Source organism: Caretta caretta, chromosome 1, assembly GCF_965140235.1.
Source record: "Caretta caretta isolate rCarCar2 chromosome 1, rCarCar1.hap1, whole genome shotgun sequence".
NCBI lineage: Eukaryota > Metazoa > Chordata > Testudines > Cheloniidae > Caretta > Caretta caretta.
In genome coordinates this window covers 83,398,169-83,417,747 of record NC_134206.1, presented here as the reverse complement: position 1 = coordinate 83,417,747, position 19,579 = coordinate 83,398,169, and the positions used below count along the sequence as shown (strand labels likewise).

At 38.4% G+C, this 19,579-nt stretch overlaps 1 protein-coding gene across 1 annotated transcript in view; it reads left to right on the top strand.

Annotated features, from left to right (window-relative positions):
* Positions 1-19,579, top strand: part of RBM26 (RNA binding motif protein 26) — a 101,807-nt gene that overhangs the window by 17,791 nt on the left and 64,437 nt on the right. The window contains exons 2-11 of the mRNA XM_048852920.2: positions 1,868-1,986; positions 8,697-8,833; positions 9,792-9,880; positions 10,790-11,007; positions 12,294-12,554; positions 14,840-15,079; positions 16,321-16,461; positions 16,884-17,024; positions 18,078-18,189; positions 18,844-19,003. Coding sequence (XP_048708877.1) covers positions 1,868-1,986; positions 8,697-8,833; positions 9,792-9,880; positions 10,790-11,007; positions 12,294-12,554; positions 14,840-15,079; positions 16,321-16,461; positions 16,884-17,024; positions 18,078-18,189; positions 18,844-19,003 — 1,618 coding nt within the window. The remainder of the gene's footprint in view (positions 1-1,867; positions 1,987-8,696; positions 8,834-9,791; positions 9,881-10,789; positions 11,008-12,293; positions 12,555-14,839; positions 15,080-16,320; positions 16,462-16,883; positions 17,025-18,077; positions 18,190-18,843; positions 19,004-19,579) is intronic.

Below are 19,579 nucleotides of genomic sequence, written 5' to 3'. Positions count from 1 at the left end.
CGACCGACCCCACTGGCACCACATCCTCCCATCAGGCAGTGGCCCGCTTTAAGAAGTGTCCTGCCCTCGAAGCTGAAAAAGAGAGAAGGAAGGAAAAAGAACTTTCTCCCAGCAGGCAGCTGGCCCACCAGGAAATGTCTGTAACTACAGTGGGTGGATTTGTGTTTTCCAGGATTGGACTCCTGAGTCATCTCAGGACCCATATATACATCTGTGGTAGAGATCATCCTCTAATTGAGGGATCGCTCCTGTGCTGATCTACAGTGGAGGTTAGGTCGGCTTACCAACATTGCTCAGAGTCTGGATCTTTCAACATAGCTGTGTCAATCTAACATATTTAGTATAGACCTGTCGTTCGAGTGCTTTACTTGAAGGCTGAGCTTTCATGCTTTGTAGCCTTTGCATTAGTGTTTTTGATTATTTTTGCCTTAGTGCTTCAATGCTCTTCCTTGAAACCTTTTTTTGTTTTCTTTTCCTGCTCTGGCATTTTGAGCTTTCACTAAAACTTGAACACCGCATTTCTCATGTGTTGGTGCACTTGCCTTTATGTAATAATCGTGTATGAACACTGTTTCCAAGGGTTTTGAAAACCGATTTTTAGCCAACTCAATCTGTTACCAAATACATGACAAAATAAGACTAGATAAAGTGCTAGAAAATATAGGGTAGGGGTTCTCAAATGTATTCAAAATGTAAATAATTTTAATAAAATATTGTGGTGCCCCATTCTACCCATTTGTGACTATGTAGATCCTCTCTCTTCCCATTCATTACTTGACTTTCCCTGTGGCAACTTCAGCAATTCTTATGTGAAAAAGTAGGGGAGTTTTTATTGTGTTTTTAGTTTCTTTTAAGGCCATTTAGCAGCTGGAAACAAAGATCTGGTACAATGTTGACTGACTAACTCTGCATGTTGCTACCAAGAGCTTTGTGGTCTACAGTTTGAGAACCTCTGCTCTAGGGAACAGTCCTCCTTTGGCAATATGATGGAACTAAAGGATCTTAGAATACCAAGAATCTCTCCTGCTTTACATTTGCTGTCCAAGACAACATTTCTGTCTCCCTTACATTTGAAGAGGAGTGAATAGAAATTTTTTCACCATGCCACGACTTAACTGACCCAAGGTCTCGGTTGCGTGGGAGGTGTTCTCTCTCTAGCATTTTCAGCCCTTTTGGTATAGGGATCAAGAATGAAATCCTGGCACTATTGAAGTCCATGGCAAAATTTCCTTTAACTTCAGTAGTATCCATATTTCAAAATTAACCTTTACTTGTCATTACAATTCATGTTGCCTTCGTAATTATGCACAAATTTTTCACTCTGGTAACACTTCAACACTGATATCTAGATGGCAGAAGGTCCAAAATAGTGTTTGTGGTCAGTGCTGATTCAAGTAAGGGGCAGTCCATGTTTTGGAGAGCAGGTAGAAATAGCAGCTATAGTTCATATCAGCATACCTCAGAAAAGTTTATACTAACCAGGTGTAAATTATTATCCCCTGCTGTAATCTTATATTTAGAGATGAACTGCAACATGATTATTAATATTTTTTGTCTACTTGCATCAGTAAAAGTGTAACGTAATATACATTCCCTTTATTTTTCTGTGAAGGAGGTTAAATGACATCTTCTTGTGTAATGTAGATAGATGAAGATTAATTGCTAATATCCAAAAGATTCGATATTTTAAGGTAACTTTGGTGGCGTTTTTTGTGGCCCAATCTTATCATTTCCTACTGAAATTGATTGGAAGTTTAATTGACTTTAATAGCAGCAGAATTGAGCCCTAGATGTGTGTATTGTGCCAGGTTCGGGCAGTCTTGTGTTTTTCATTACTGAATTCTATATTTTTATCAATTATTTACAGATGTGATGCAGATCCCTCAGCCCTAGCTAAATACGTTCTTGCCTTGGTAAAGAAGGATAAAAGTGAGAAAGAGCTGAAGGCATTATGTGTTGATCAGCTGGATGTATTTCTTCAAAAGGGTAAGAAGTCTTCACTGTGACTATAAAACTTCAGTGATTTGCTTTGCTTATTAATGTTCGTGTACTCAACTTAATTTAGGATTAACTGCTGTTTATCTTTTTTATGAGCCTTCGTTAAGTGCAGTTAATTGAGTTGCGTGAAAATAACTTATAAAATTTATATTTTATAAGATTTTTTTTATAAATTTTTTTATAAAATTTATATAAAAGAAAATAACTTATAAAATTTTAACAAAAAACAGCAGTATTGTATGATATCAGTATTATATATATCATGGGTACAGCTTAAATTTTCCACCAACTATGTAAATAAGGACACTAAAGTTTATCATAATAGATATACTGGAACCGAGTACGTATTTGGGAGTGTGAAATATATGTCCCTTTACTTTCCCCAAAAAATTTAAACTTGAGATAAGATTGAGAGCATACATCACTAATTTTAGGGTAAATTGAGGTAAGATTGTATTAATTAAAATGGTTTGGAAATACAAGCAAGTCATTAAGTTTAAATTTAAAAGAAACACAAACATTTTTGATTATGGCAGTGCCGTTATAAGACAGCTAAATAACCTTAATTCTGTTCTTTCTCAGGATATAACTACAGAGGGCAACTCTCAGACAATCTTATCCACCCATTTCAGTTTTTTTAATTTTTCCAAGTTTTCATCCTTTGTACTGCTCATGTGCCAACCTTTTAGCCTCTGTTAAAGTCTCTCCTTAAAACAGATTTCTGTTTACCCATTCTTTTGTCAGCATGCTGTATGAGTTATAAGGTAAGATCTTTGGGGCAGGGACTACATCTTCCCCTTCAGTATACAATATGAGGGCATATTGTACTTTATTGTACAGTTAACAATAAGCCTTCTATTATTGCTTCCAAGTAGGCTGGTTGATCACTAAAATTACATCATTTTGGGGATCATATTTCTATTGTGTGTTTGGCAGTGTAAGCACACTGCATATTCCCCCCTTATTACGAAAGAATACTTCAGATTTCAAAAAAAAATAGCAGAAATAAAAGGCTATTGTACAATCACAAGGCTAGCTGTGTTAGTTGACAAGTCGTCTTTAAAACTCCATTCCAAAATGTTTGCACCATGGGCCATCTTATATGGAGATGGACTTCAGTGATTGTATACTTGCTAGCATTTGGTAATATTTTCACCATCTTGACTCATAAAGTTCAATGTCATGATCACCTACTCTGACCTCCTTCATGTTGTACGCCACAGAATTTCTCACACTCCTGAAATGAACTCCTAACCTCTGGCTGAGTTACGTAAGTCCTCAAATCATGGTTTAAAGACTTCAAGTTACAGAGAATTCATCATTTACACTAGTTGAAACCTGCAAGTTTGACCTGTGCCCCGTGCTGGAGAGGAAGGCAAAAAACCACCAGGGTCTCTGCTAATCTGACCTTGGGGAAAATTCCTTCCTGACCCCAAATACGGCTATCAGTTAGACTCTGAGCATGTGGGCAAGACCCGCCAGACAGATACCTGGGAAAGAATTCTCTGTAGTAACTCAGAGCCCTCCCCATCTAGTGTTCCATTTCCAGCAGTTGAAGACTTTTGTTACTGACAGTTGGCAATGGGCCACATGCCACAGTAGGCAATCTCGTCATACCAACCCCTCCATAAACTTATCAAGCTCAGTCTTGAAGCCAGTTAAGTTTTTTTTCCCCCCACTGTTCCCCATGACAAGCTGTTCCAGAACTTCATTCCTCTGATGGTTAAGGTTCATTCCTCTGATGGCTTGTCTCATTTAAAGCCTGAACTTGTTGATGTCCAGTTTATAGAAGTTAGTTCTTGTATCCACATTAACTTTAACTTAAGTAACTCCTCTCCCTCCCTGGTATTTATCTCTTTGATGTATTTATAGAGAGCAGTCATATCTTCCCTCAGCCTTGTTTTGGTCAGGCTAAACAAGCCAAGCTCTTTGAGGCTCCTTTCGTAAGGTAGTTTTTCTGTTCCTTGGATTATCTTAGTAGCCCTTCTTTGCACCTGTTCCAGTTTAAATTAATCTTTCTTAAACATGGGAGATCATAGTTGCACACAGTATTCCAGATGAGGTCTCAGCAGTGCCTTGTATAATGGTACTAACACTTCCCTGACTCTACTGGAAATACCTCGCCTGATGCATCGTCGCATTAGCCTTTTTCATAGCCGCATCACTTTGATGGCTTATAGTCCTCCTGTGACTGACTAACTACACCTCCTCCTCACTTACTTCCAACTGATAAGTCCCTAGCTTATAACAAAAATTCTTGTTAGTCCCTAAATTCATGACCTTGCACTTTGTATTATTAAACTTCGTCCCATTTCTATTATGCCAGTTTACAAGATTATCCAGATCTTCATGTAAGATATTCCATTCCTCCTCCTTATTGGCTATACCTCCCAATTTTGTGTCCTCCACAGATATTAGCACGCTCACTTTTTGTGCCAAGGTGAATAATAAAAATGTTAAATAAGATTGATCCCAAGACTGATCCCTGAGGAATTTCACTAGTAACCTCCCTCCAGCCTGAAAGTTCATCTTTTCTGTATGACTTTTTGTAGTTGCCCCTTTAACCATTTCCTTATCCACTTTTCAGTTCTCATAGTTAGGACCCTACCAAATTCACGGTCCATTTTGGTTAATTTCACAGTCACTGGATTTTAAAAATCATAAATTTCATGATTTCAGCTATTTAAATCTGGAATTTCATGGTGGTGTGACTGTAGGGGTCCTGACCCAAAAAGGATTTGGGTGGGGGAGTTTGTGGTACTGCTATCCTTACTTCTGCGCTGTTGTTGCTGGCAGCCCTGTTTTCAGAGCAGGGCAGCTGGAGTGTGGTGGCTGCTGCTATCTGGGAGTTCAGCTCTGAAGGCAGAGCCGCTGCCAGCAGCAGCACAGAGGTAAGGATGGCATAGTATGGTATGGCCACCCTTACTTCTGCACTGCTGCCTGCAGAGCTGGGCCCTCAGTCAGCAGCTGCCACTCTCTTGCCACCCAGCTCTGAAGGCGGCAGCGCAGAAGTAAGGGTGCATGGTATGGTATTGTCACCGTTACTTCTGCGCTGCTGCTGGTGGGGTGCTGCCTTCAGAGCTGGGCACCTGGCCAACAGCCGCCGCTCTCCAGATCACCGCCCTTCCCCCCACCCCCCCAGCTCTGATGGCAGTGCAGAAGTAAGGGTGGCAATACCATGACCCCCCTTAAAATAACCTTGTGACCTCTTGCAACTCCCTGTTGGGTCAGGACCCCCAATTTGAGGAATGCTGGTCTGCCCTGTGAAACCTGTATAATATAGGGTAAAAGCACACACAATCAGATTTCACGGTCCATGATGCGTTTTTCACAGCCATGAATTTGATAGGGCCCTATTCATAGAAATCCCCATCTTCTCCAATTTAATAATTTTCCCATGTGGAACTGTATCAAATGCCTTACTGAAATCCAGGTAGATTAGATGTACTGCATTTCCTTTGTCTAAAAAATCAGTTATCTTCTCAAAGAAGGAGATCAGGTTGGTCTGGCACAATCTACCTTTTGTAAAAGTATGTTGTATTTTATCCCAGTTACTTTTCACCTCTGTGTGCTTAACTACTTTCTCTTTAAAAATTTGTTCCAAGATCTTGCATACAATTGAGGTCAAAGTAACAGGCCTGTAGTTTTGTGGATCACTTTTCTTCCCCTTTCTTAAAAATACGAACTGTATTAGTAATTCTCCAGTCATAAGGTCTGATCCCCAAGTTTACAGATTCATTAAGGATCTTTGCTATTGGGTTTGCAATTTCATGTGCCAGTTCCTTTAATATTCTAGAATGGAGATTATCCAGGCCCCCTGATTTAGTCCCATTAAACTGTGGTAATTTCTAACTCCATATCTTTGTTGCCATTAGCTACAATGCTACTAATCCTAAACCCTTCATTAGCCTCATCAAAAACTGAGGCAAAGTATTGGTTTAGGTGTTGGGCCATGCCGCGATAACATTTAATCTCCACCCCATCCTCAGTGCTTAATGGTGCCACTTCTTCTTTACTTGTTTTCTTCGTAGTTATATTGCTGTAGAACTTTTTCCTATTGGTTTTAATTCCCTTTGCAAGGTCCAACTCTTCTTGGCTTTTGGCAGTTCTCTATTTATCCCTACATTTTCTGACCTCCAAGAAGTAGCTTTCTTTGCTGATCCCTCCTACGTTCCAGTCCTTGTAGGCTTTCTGCTTTCACCTGTTTGAGATATTTGCTCACCCAGCTTGGTCTGAAACCCTTCTCTGTGAATTTTTTCCCCTTGCTTGGTGTATGGAGGCTTCAGATAGCTTCTGCATCTTTGATTTAAAGTAATGCTAAGTCTCCTCCACATTCAGATCCTTGAGTTCTTCAGTCCAGTCCACTTTCCTTAAAAAATTGAGGAAATTTTTAAGTTAGCTCTTTTGAAATCAAGGACCCTTGTTGCAGATCTGTTTTTGTTTATCCTTCCACTTAGTTTAAACTGAATTAACTCATGATCACTCAAACCAAGGTTATCCTCTACTCACCAATACCACATATAAAACGGCATCACCTCTTGTTGCTTTAGCAACTATTTGTTGAAGTCTCCTCTGAGTTCCTAGTTTAAAGCTCTTTTAATGAGTTGTGCCAACCTCCATCCCAGAAGTCAATCTCCCTCCCTACTTAGATGGAGTCAATCCCATGAGAACTGTCCTTTATCCATGAATACCTCCTGGTGGTCAAACATCCCAGAGCCCTCCTTAGAGCATGACTGCCTGAGCCATCTGTTGATCATCATAGTCTTGTCTCGCCTTTGTTTTCCTCCTCTAGGGGCAGGCAGAATCCCACTGAAGATCATGTGAGCCTCCATTTCCTTAAGTATCTTCCCCATCCTGGCATATTCACAAAAAAGGGTAATCAGTGGATTCTTTCCTGTTCCTGTTAGGATCCTCTTCAGCCTCAGGTCCACATCCCATGTCTTAGCTCCTGGTATATAGCACACCCTTCTGTTCTCTGCATCAGCTCTGGTGACAAGCCTGTCTGTTCTTAGCAGGGAGTCCGCAATCACATAGACCTACCTTTTACTAGTGATAGTATGATTTGCTGGCCTTCCTCCTGTTCTTTCTGGCTGCAAGTCCTCTTATCTTTTATTCTCCCTTACAATCTTCTCCAAGTCATCCTGTATCCTCCTGTGGCTCTGAACTCTGGGTATCTCCATTAGCTCTTCCCCTTTTCTTACAGGACTAGTTGTTTTACTCTTCTTCCTTTCCCTCCCTCCTTCAGTTGCAGCCTGTTGTGCTCCTTCATTATCCTGTTCAGAAAACCTGTTCCTGAGCTCTATTTCTCCTTCACTAACTGATCTTTTCCTCTGCCTGGTTCTTATAGTCACATCCTTCCACTAACCAATTTCCTCACCCAGTAGTCTCCCCTCTGAATTCTTCAGTCCAGTTTGCACGTGCTAGTCTTGACTTTTCCCTTCAGCTTTCTCTTGCCTTTGCTTCATCATTACTCAAAACCCCTTCGAAACTCACCCATACTTTCCACCTGCGTCTCCAAGCCTCGAGTCTTCTCTTCCATGAGCTTTATCAAGTGGCTCTTCATACAAACGAAGCTTTTTTCAGGTACCTGCTCTAGGATCATGTACATCCTGCAGCTTCCACATCCAGTCATATTCATTGTCTCTTCCATGTCTTCAGTCACTACCACTGTTGTCACTGCACCTGTCATAGCCTTCCTTCCTAAACTCCTGCCAAGGGGGAAAAATAAAAACAATCAAAAACCAAAACAAAACCAGAATGCCACCCCCCCCCCTTCCAAAACTCCCACTCAGACTCCCCTGTTTACAGATCTGTTCGCTTCTCCTGAGCCACTGGCTGGCTGACTGGTTACCTTTATAAGCCCCCTAATCATGGAAGCCCTGTCCCCTAATCAGGGCTCTGCTTCTCTCATAGCACAGTGCCCATTACCAGCCTCTACAAAATGAACAAGGAAGGGGGGGAAAAGGCCACTGGCACAAAGCAGAAAAAGACATACTACAACCACAAAAAACTCACTCACTGCCCTTAAGGACCGGAAGCTTGTTTCCTCCCTTCTCCAACAGAACTACCACTCAAACTCCCCTGTTTACAGCTCTGTTTGCTACACCTGTGCCGCTGCTCTTAAACCAGTTGTATTAAAGATCTACTTTTTAATGTCTTTAATCAGAGTAAGTGCCCTAGTACAAAAATCCATCTCTAAATGTTTTGCAGTGCCTTATTTAAAGTACCATGTGTATATATGGTCCTATTAAAACCATATTTATGATCTTGATTCTATTTTCTTTGTCCCTTGGTTGTCCAGGAATGGAAGATATCCAAAACTGATCTTTAAATACATTTGCACTGCCTAAATTGTTCAGTATGTTAGAGTAGTATGTTCTGTAGCAATTAAAAACAGTTTATGTAGCAGACTGCTTTTTTCCCTATCTTCAATTAAGTTAAATAACTTTCAACAATGCAGTTCATACTGTTATGAAACAGTTCCTGGTGAGCTATATATTTGGAAGATTAATTGGTATCCATTATTTTCATTGCCAGTAAAAGCATAATATTTCTGACTAGTATTCAGCGGTTTGTAAATGTAAGCAAAGGGAAGAGTTGCATTATATCTAAACAGACTGCAGAGGATTGAAATAGCCAGATGTTAGAGGAATTCGTTCATGGCTTCTTGGTATCTTTGTTTTTCCCTTAATCTTTAGAGACCCAGATATTTGTTGAAAAACTTTTTGATGCTGTGAATACGAAGAGCTATCTACCACCACCAGAGCAGCCCTCATCAGGAAGCCTAAAAGTTGAATTTTTTCAACACCAAGAAAAAGACATAAAAAAGGAAGAGGTAAAAATTTAAATCATACTTTGCAGTGCAGTTTGTATCCCTGAACCTGTAGCAGTTTTACAGGATACTTCCACTAAATCTAAATTTCATTTGGACATCCACGCTGCTTCTCTTTTATCAGTTTCTTAACAACTTCCCCATTTCAGTGCCAATTGGTGCTACAGGCAGAGGAGCCTGAGCAGTAGCATTGTGACATCAGAGGTAGGTCAGCCAGTCATCACTAGACTTATGCTAATAACTGTTTTTTTGGTTTGCTGTTAATTCCCTAATGAAACCAAAATTCATTTTGGGTTGACCTGAAAATAAATATTTTTAAAACTTGTAGCAAATGAAAAAGTAACAAAACAAAAAAATTGTTTTGACCTGGAGAAAACCTTAACCTTTAACACTCCTGCCTGCCTTGGTGTCTCTCCCGTTGACAGTGCTCATTTTGTAACAGTAAACGTAACTGCTACTCCTGAGTCAGACATAGTGTCGACACAAAGGGCAGATCTCCTAAACCTGTTCGATATAAGCATCTGATCTGAAGCAGTTCCTGCTATTCCAGTCCCAAACCCTGTGCCTCCCAACTCTGTCCAATCACCTCAGTCCTGACCTGCAATGTTATTTCCGGATTCATTTCAAGCAATGGGATTGAAGTATGCAGATAAACTGGAGGGAGTGTCACAATGTTCCACTAAATGGGCTTTGTGGGAGTTAGACTATTCTGGTGTTCCAGTTTACAACTGTCATCAAAATAATAGGGTTTTCTAATTGATGCTCAGAATATTTCCTGAAATTTTGGAATAGATCGGGCAGTCTCAAAAAGCATGTTATAGAGATGCCATCGAGTTGAGTGTTAGGCCTCGCTTCACTTAGCTACAACTGAATTTCAGATTTTTATTCTAGTTATGTCTGTTTAAAAAAGCCTTGTGTGTTGTGCTTGTCTTTGATTTCCTGTTTACACTTTAAAATCCAGATAATTAAAGAGGAAGAGCGAGAAAAAAAGTTTTCTAGAAGACTAAATCACAGCCCTCCTCAGTCAAGCTCTCGGTACCGAGAAACTAGGTAATTATAAACTTAGTTTGACTCTTGCATTATATCAAGAACCAATTATATTGGCTTAAATTTTGAAATTTTCATTTTGCGGTGTTGACATGTCCAGTGTTTCATTTTGCTGTAGTGATATGCTTCTAAATGTTAATAGAGTACTTGTGAAGCAAGCTCTTTTGTGGATTGCTTTTTTATATGCAATCTTGACATAAATACAGTTTACAAGTAAAAATGCAGACTATGTTCAGATTTTTATTAACTAAAAATCACCAGGACTCAATTTAAGAAATGTTTACAAAACAGATTTGAGTGTTAATGGTTGGTTATATTACAACCTATATCCCATCTAATTTTGAAATTTAATCTGAATACTTTGTTTAATACAGCACTGTCATTCTCTTCGTAACTCTCAGTTGTTATGCTGTTACTTTGGTGAAGATGCCGTACTGGGACAATAAGTCCTGGCACAAAATCAGTATTTTACCTACATTTTTCTGAAATGGTAGTAGGCTTTCATACAACAAAAAATTACACAATCAGACGATTGAACAAGTCCTTTTGTAAGAAAGGAGGACTAATAGTTAAAGATTTCATACTCTGTGAGAGGCATGCATTCAAAATCAATCAGAACTGCCCAAAAGTCCATAACAAATGTAACATCAGCTCCAGATGTGTATGTGCTCGTATTCTCTGGGAACTGGGCTTTTTAATACCTGCAGTTATTAAAAGTTTTACATTACAGTACAGAAAATTCCAATGTTTCATTTCCTGCTTTAAGCATTTCAGAATTTTTCCAGTGTTTGTTTCTTAGAGTATGGTTTTGATGAGATTTTAGTAGCTATTGTAAGGTTTGAGTTTACATTTTAAATTATCTTTTCAAAATGTTCTTATTTTTAAATAACAATTAATTCCCCAAATATTTAGAAGCCGTGAGGAAAGAAAAAAAGATGAACGTTCTCGCAAGAGAGATTATGACCGTAACCCCCCTAGACGGGATTCATATAGAGACAGGTACAACAGAAGAAGAGGGCGGAGTCGGAGCTACAGCAGGAGTCGAAGCAGAAGTTGGAGTAAGGAACGATTGCGGGACCGGGATAGGGACAGGAGCAGGAGCAGAAGTAGAAGCAGAACACGAAGCAGAGGTAGGTGTTTGTTAATCTTTAAAAATATGGGTTGATTAGTATGAAAAACAGTATTTGTCTTGAAGTACAACAGCTCTTTACTTAATACATGTATCTACAAGACTGTTGTTCAAAATGTTAAAACTTGGGTGCCTAAAGATAGAATCCTTATTTTAGGCACCAAGTATCCTGATTTTTTTTTTCAGAGTTCTGATGTGCGTCAACAAATGTAAGTGAATGAGAGCTTGAGGTGCTCAGCACCTTTGAAATTCAAGTTATTTTTATTTATGTGCCTAAATGGATTTAGGAACTTAATTTTTCGGTACTAGGTTTGGAAATTTTGGCCAGAGCATAGGTGCCCATTTTTCTGGGGTCCCCCAAATTGGCTAGGGCCCCTGCATTAATCAGGGGACTAGCAGCTAGGAGCCTCCAGCTGAGGTGCTGCCAGCAGCTTGGACCCATCTCCATCTCTCGGAACCTCCTCTAGCTTCAGGAAGCTTGGTGGCTGCTGCCTTCAGACCTGGGCTCTGAGGGCAGCACAGAAGTGAGAGTGGCAATCCTGTGTCCTGTTTCCCCCCCACCCCCAATAATTTTCACCCCCGCCCCATCCCGTTTTGGGTTGGGACCCCCACGGTTACAACACCCTGACATTTCAGATGAAATTGTGAAGTTGACTAATATAAAAACCGTGAAATTTACCAAAATGGTCTGTGAATTTGGTAAGGCCCAAATATAGCTCTATGTGAAGTTCTGCCTTACAGTATTCACCCACGAAACTCCCACTCCAACTGACAATTAAATTCTCCATTTAATGGTGTATATCCACATCACTGTATATAGTGATCTTAGATCTAAAACACCCTAGCCAAGGTGCTTTGATAACTTCATAATTTTTTCTGATTGATAATTCCTTAAAAGTTTGAAAGTACTATGTATTTACTTTCCATATTTATTTTCTCCTAGCATTGTATACAGGTTTGTTTTAGAGTTGCTCATGAGTGCTAGACTGTTGGTGATGCATTTATTCCCTATTTATTAAGGTGCCACCAGACTCCTTGCTGTTTTTTGTGGACTAACACGAACTACCCCAATACATTTATTTCTTGACTACAAACATGCGTTGAAATTGTTCCCTCCCTCTTTCTTCCTCTTCTCCCCATCAACCCAAGGGTGGGGAAGAAAGAAACAGTATATAAAGAATTGTATGCATTTTACAGACACATACAAATCCAACAGTTGGCCTAATTTTGGAGCTTACAATCTTCGACATATTGTTACTTTTAAACAAGTATATTATTTTCTTACAGAAAGAGATTTGGGAAAGCCAAAATATGATTTGGATAGAACAGATCCATTAGAAAACAATTATACTCCAGTTCCATCTGTAACAAACATTTCATCTGGCCATTACCCTGTCCCTACGCTGAGTAGCACTATTACAGTTATTGCTCCTACTCATCATGGTAATAACACTACTGAAAGTTGGTCAGAGTTCCACGAAGAACAGTTGGACCACAACTCATATGGAAGACCTCCACTGCCAAAGAAACGCTGCAGAGATTATGATGGTAAGTTCAGATACTTAAACATATGTGCAACAATAGTGGCCAGTCACTGATGTAATTTTGCCCTTCACATCTGCACTGCCCCCTTCTTTTAGCACTCCCACCCCAAAAGCAGTCTCCTTCTACATCCCATTTTCAATCTCTTTTTCTAGCAAAATTCTTAAAAGCTAAACTTACCTTTATAATCACTTATCCTTAAACAACCTCATTGGTTGTTTTCAGCATAGTTTCTGTCCCTTCCACATTACTGGCATTGTTCTTTTATTACATGAACTTATTGGTGGTGATCTCTTACTCGGTACCACTCTCAAACCTAGTTCGGTATTTAATAGTTTTGAGCATAATCACCACCTTATGGCATGATCCTGTTCACGGAACTCTTGGACATTTTGTGGTGTTGGTTTTTTTCTTACCTATCTGCTTATTTTTTTTCACTGTCAGTGACCACCTTAAACTTCACATTTTAGGCTCTTCTTCTCAGTACACCACTCTTTTTTTTTTTTTTTCCAACTTAAGTGCTGTGTTTATACAGGCAATACCTGAAATCTATATCTTCTACACTATTTAATCATTTTGCACACTTTCTGCCTCTATCAACTCATCTTTTTGGCACAATTGGCATTTGTCTTGGTGAGTCAGATTGATCCAAAGCAGATATCCTCTTAACCAATAAGAATTGCGTTTTTAGCCAGAGTTCCACCGGTCCCAGCTATTTTCTCATGTCAAATCTCACATTGGCAACAGCTGTTGAGGATGTAGGCCAGGTTTACACTTAAAACTTTTTCCGAAGTAGTAACGTCTGTTACAGGTGTGATTCTTTTTTGCAAGATTTTTATATTGGCAAAAGCCCTAGTGTAGATGCAGTTATCCTGGCAAAGAAGTGCTTTTGTAGCTCTAAGCTGCTTCTAAACTAGGAGCATTTGTCAGTGTAGGTATACCTGTATACCTTTCTATTGTGGACTAGGCCCTAGAAGTTTGATTTGATCCCCTACTCAACTTCCATATTTCTCAGGTGCATGAATTTATGTACTTCCACTTCTGAAGTATCATCTTCATCAGTTGCGATTGCTGAAACCTGATTCTTTCTCTTCTCATTTTCTATGGTCACCTAGATATCACTTTACAAAGTTCAGTCTTCTGAAAATATCAAAGATCGCCTAATCATTGTCTGAAAATTATTATCCTTTAAATCATCCTGTGTTTTGTCCATTTCAAAATCTGATACTAAGATCTCAGTCTTCAGAATCTTCCTTGGCGTTGTCTCCCTCTCTGTTCTGATGTTTGTTACCTACATTCCTCTCTCTTCCTTCAGTGGTTAGATTGTTATGTTATGCTGCCCTTACCACCTGGAGCAGCTTTTCTGCCTCTTTAAATCTAATTGACACCCTTATTATCTTTACCAGACACATTTCTTCTCCTTAGTCTAACTACTTTAGTAAAACAGTGAAATCCTACTAACTGAGTTTTCCAGTTTCTGTTCTATCATTCTTCCTGAAACTAGGCCGGGCCACTGTACCCTTTTCTACCCTTATCTGCTAATGGTAAGGATGGAGAAGAATTAAAGCTTGTATCTCTTATTTTACCTGTGGATATTATCTGTTTTAGCAGGTGTTCCTATAATGTTTATGGAGAATATTGCTAGACCCAGTAACATTGTAGCTACCAGTAAAAAGAGAAGAGAATTGCTTTAACTGCGTACTGTACTTATTAGAAAAACCAAAACAAAAAAACTGTTTTTGTTTACTCTCCTGCAAGTACATTGTAAAGTGCAACAAAGAATTTTGATGCTTTTGGATAAATATTGCAGGATAGTCAATGGTCCAAGTATAAAAATATTTCTAGTGTTGAATATTCAATAATTAGATACTAAATATTTTCAAAGGGAGATGTTTTGTCAATCCCAGTTTTTTCTGCACTTAGTTAACACTCCCTCCTACCCCCCAAGTTTGCACTGAACTTACTGATCATGGAAAAATCCATGATTATACTTCAAAAGTCTGGAACTTGCTCTTTTCGGATACTACTTCATAACATCCAAGTTCCCCTCTTTTGCCTCTTTGTTAGAAATTGGCTCTCTCTCTAACAAAGCCTGTTTGTAAATTGAGTAGGTAGAAATCATGCTAAATGACCAGATGTTCACTTCCTAATTTTTAAGTAATTTATATTGTTATGTAAAGGTCTCACATTTCTAAGTGCTACGTTATGTGCAGAATATTTAGTATCTGCTTAAAGATCAAACATCACCTGTTAAATGCTGGTTACATTTAATTGTGCTTTTCATTTCTCAGAAAAGGGTTTCTGTATGAGAGGAGACATGTGTCCCTTTGATCATGGAAGTGACCCAGTAGTTGTAGAAGATGTCAATCTTCCTGGCATCCTGCCTTTTCCAGCACAGCCCCCTGTTGTTGAAGGACCACCTCCACCTGGACTTCCTCCCCCGCCACCAATTTTAAGTCCTCCACCTGTTAATCTTAGACCGCCAGTGCCACCTCCAGGCCCTTTACCACCTAGTCTTCCACCTGTTACAGGTAAAAAATAAATAAAATTTCTTAAGATGCAAAATACCTTTGTTCTAATTGTATTTAGTATTGAATAGATTAAAATGGCCTTAAGTAGCTTTTTTTCTAAAGTGCTTTTAGGACTCTAATTTGCACATCTTAACCTGTGAGTCCTGCAGCATATGTGTGTTAATATTGGTAAAGTGGATTCATTTTATTGGCTCTAATGATACTATCCCTGAAACATTTGATCTCCAAAGCTCAAGTTGCCAGCTTCTGAGAAAACTTTAGAATCCACAACACATGGAGCACTTCATTTGAACTATCAAAATTAAAGGAACACAGGCAACTTCAAAAATTAAACTTTTGTCTGAAAAATGTTGAACCTGTTTTTACTAGGGATGCCCAACATTATAGAATGGGAAAAGAGGGGGAAAAAAGTGTGCATTTGGAAGTGCTTTGGCTGAGATTTTCAAAGCCTGTCTAAGATTTAGATGCCTGTTACTCTTTCATTTTAGTGGGAATTGGGTGTCCAAACCTTTTAGGCAGCTTTGAAATATTCAGCTTTGGCTTGTTGTTGGTTTTGTGACTTTCCCTCTGTTGATGAGTAAGAGGAAAAACAGAACAAAGTACAAATCACAATAATTTGGGAGAACTATTCAAGAACAATTAGTACCTGAAATTATTTTAAACTCTTGAAATGTCTCAATTTCAAATTGATGGTGTAATTTTTCATGATAAATCTTACTATTTCACTTTTTTCAAAGATAACTTTTCTGATGAGTGTCTTTTTGCCAGATCCAATTTTAATACTAAAAATGAATTGATGGGCCAATATCATATTACAACCATCCTCACTAGCACTCGAAATTGTTAGAATCCACCTTGCAGAGAAAAGCATGTGAATAGATTAATAAACTTTCAAATTTTGTCCCTCTGCAAGTGTTCATAAGGCCTGAATCTTCCTAACATTATGTTGCACAAAAGAGAGAAAAGACAAGTTAGATCTTACAAATTCAGTAAAATAAAGCTTCTGTAGTCTTTATGGAACATAACAATTTGACTAGTCAAAAATTTATTTCGACAGATAACGAGGTACTGATTGCAGTTTCGGTTACTATGTGCAATTCAATAGAATGTTTGAACTGTTCTTAACCCCTTCTTTCAAACATATTTCTTTGCAGAGGTAGCTGGGGCCTTGCGTAGCTGAGACCATTATCAAGCAAATAAAAATATTAATGTAGTATTTTTCTTTATTTCTGGTTTGACAGGACCACCTCCTCCACTTCCACCTTTACAACCTGCTGGCATGGATGCTCCTCCAAACTCAGCAACCAGTTCCGTTCCTACTGTTGTTACAACTGGTATTCATCACCAGCCACCTCCTGCTCCACCCTCTCTCTTTGCAACAGGTGTAGTACTGACACTTCGCTCTCAGTCAGAAATAACTTTCTAAATTCACTGCATTCTGTGTTTGCAAAATAGAATAACATTCATTAATAATATAATCGTATGGTGGTGCTTGATGTTATGCTTTTGTTTGGAAAGATAGGTTCGTACCTCTGAAGGTCACATTGTGTTATCAATTTGAAACCCCCTGCTTTTTGTTAACTCTGTCCTGAAACTTTGCATTCAGGTTGTCAGGGTGGGAAGAATTTTTAAAATCTATTTTAATCTATTTTACAAATTCTTTACTTGGCTATTTGCTAGAGTGCTATAATTATACAATTGACTCTTCAATTTCTCATATTAATCTGAGAAAGCGTTAAGCCATTGAGAACTTGGATTTTTAAATCTGCAGGTAATTTTAACTAAACAATTTCTTTATTACCAGAAACATATGACACAGATGCCTATAATCCTGAAGCTCCAAGTATAACGAACACTTCAAGGCCCATGTACAGGCACAGAGTGCATGCCCAAAGGCCTAATTTGATAGGACTTACATCAGGTGATATGGATCTGCCCCCCAGAGGTACTGCAAAAGATTTTTATACTATTCGTATTCATACTCTTCGTATTCTAGTGCTAATACAAATAGTGGTAACTAAACAGAGTTATAATGTTAGAAATCATAGCAATATTATAAAGCTCTTTCTGTTTTTCTACTAAAACCAGTTTATAAATAGGTAAACTGTGAATAATCTGGACTTCCGTGTTACTGATCCATTATTTTGAAGGTTCAGGAAAGCTAGTACTATGAAACCTATTGAGATAATGTAGAGGTTTCACATTTTTTAGCTGTTATAAGTGTCCGCTTAATACATCATGAGACAAATTCAGATAATTTTCCTCCATTTTATAGCAAATAAAACAAGTAAACCATTATGTACTTGTTCACACGTAGGAAGGCACAATCCTGGCTTAAAGGTCTTACTGTCCAATAAGACAAGGGAATACAAAGAATGGGAGGTGATGGATACAATCCAAATTTAGATCTGTACATTTTGGTGTGGGGTTGGGGTGGGGCTTCGCATTTTGGCTTCTCTTTCATCGTCACAAGTTCCACTCCCTTGCTAGTGCCTAGTTTTTTGGTTCTCAGTAGTGCCCCATTTACCATTAGCCCCTTCTCCAATTATCTGCTACCTCATGGTGTAATATAGGCTCCCACAAAAATAGTGGCAGGATCAGAGCAGTGCACAGAATGCTGTGAACAGGATGGGTCCAGTCTGTGGCAGATGCCTTCTGCCTCATTTAGCGTTCGTACAAAAATTTCTCAAATAGAGGCAATATAGATGAGATTAGGTTCTTTATGATACAGTGATAAACTGAGATTAGGAGGAAACTTTCTGTATGGGCAAGATGAAATCTTTCTTTAATTGTCAATATGGGAATTAAACAGAATGCTGGATTAGCTGAGATCACTATTTTGAGCAAGTAAAGGAGTTCTTATGATCTAAAAATCAAAAGGCATCTTGTAATCTCAGGGTGAAGTCAGTTAATAGTTATGAACAACAAAAGTCTTACGACAACAAAATGCACAGAAAATATAAATTAAAAATTTATGCAATCTCCCATTTACATATAGAAAAACCTCAGAATAAAAACAGTATGAGAATTGTGGTGGATTCTGAGTCCAGGAAAAGATCAATTGGTGCAGGAGATGGAGGAATTCCTACAAAGAAGGCTTGGTTTGACAAGTGAGTGCTCGTCATTAAAACTATGTTCAGTTTAATAATGCTATTGAACTTTAGGGGAGTTCTTGTTTCCTGCTCTGAAATGAACTGGTTGGAATGTTCTCGGGCCTCTGAGGTAACCGTACATTCTGTAGGCCCTCAAGCTTGTACAGCTGGCATAGAAGATCAAATATCTTAAAAATGAGGTGATTTAACATGACTCATGTTAGAGGGATGAGACACTAAGTGTGATAGCCCAGCATGAGTTTCCATTTTATTTCCCTTCCTTTTAATGGTGAGATAAAGTTGAGAGGTCTGAAAAGTTACCTTCCAAGTGGGATGCTCTTATTTACATATGTGATTTACATATCTAATTGATATTGTTTTGACTTAAATATTGACTTGAGTAGATAAACATTGAAAACTTATCACTCTGCTCTTTTTAGCCAACCTATCACCTTTTCCACACAAAAACTCTTCTTTAATGACAGGAGTGTAGTAGTGTCGGATTCTTCATACATCAGTCAGGATTTTGATTTTGCATACTTGGGAGTGAAAAAATTAGATTAGAATATTTTGCATCTGGCCAACGATTCAAATTTTTTTAAACCACTTGTTGCTTAAAAGTCTATAAAATGTCTTGAATTCTGATTGACTTGATTTTCAATTTTATTGCAGGCAAAACTTTAACAGAACAAACAATCCAGGTTTTCAGAAGAAGGTGCAGTTTGGAAATGAGAATACGAAGCTTGAATTGAGGAAAGTTCCTCCAGAACTTAACAATATCAGCAAACTTAATGAGCACTTCAGCAAATTTGGAAACTTAGTCAACTTACAGGTAAAAGCCACAAAATTCAGTGTTCTGTGATAATTTCTTATATTAAAGGGACTCACAAATGGGAATAAAATAAGCGTGGGCTCTTTTTTTTTGCTGCTTTATAATTAATGAAAGCCTGAAAGCTTTTGCATTTTTTCTGCCTTTTTTTTTTTTTTTACTTTCAAATTATTATTAATATAAAGTCTTCTCTTTTGTTTTTCATGGAAATCTCCTTGTAAGCTCAAAAACGAGAGCTTCCTCAGTCCTTAAACGAAGGTTCCAGGGGTTTATATTTTAACTAAGATCTTCCCCTCAGCTATTTTGTCTGGCACTTAAGATAAATAATTTAAAACTTTTAAAACCAGTCTGACCAAACAGTCCTTTCCCTCTTCAACTGTAATAATCAAGCTATTTTCCCAACCTTCCACAGTTTTTCAGGATAATCTGAGTATACAAGACCTGGATTTCTCAACTTCCATAATTAATTTATGGTTTCTTCTTGACATTGACACGTACACAGAAGACTGGTAGACTTTTTAACCAAGCATATTTAAAAATAGAAAATATGAACAATGGAGTGTAGATATGTGATGAATA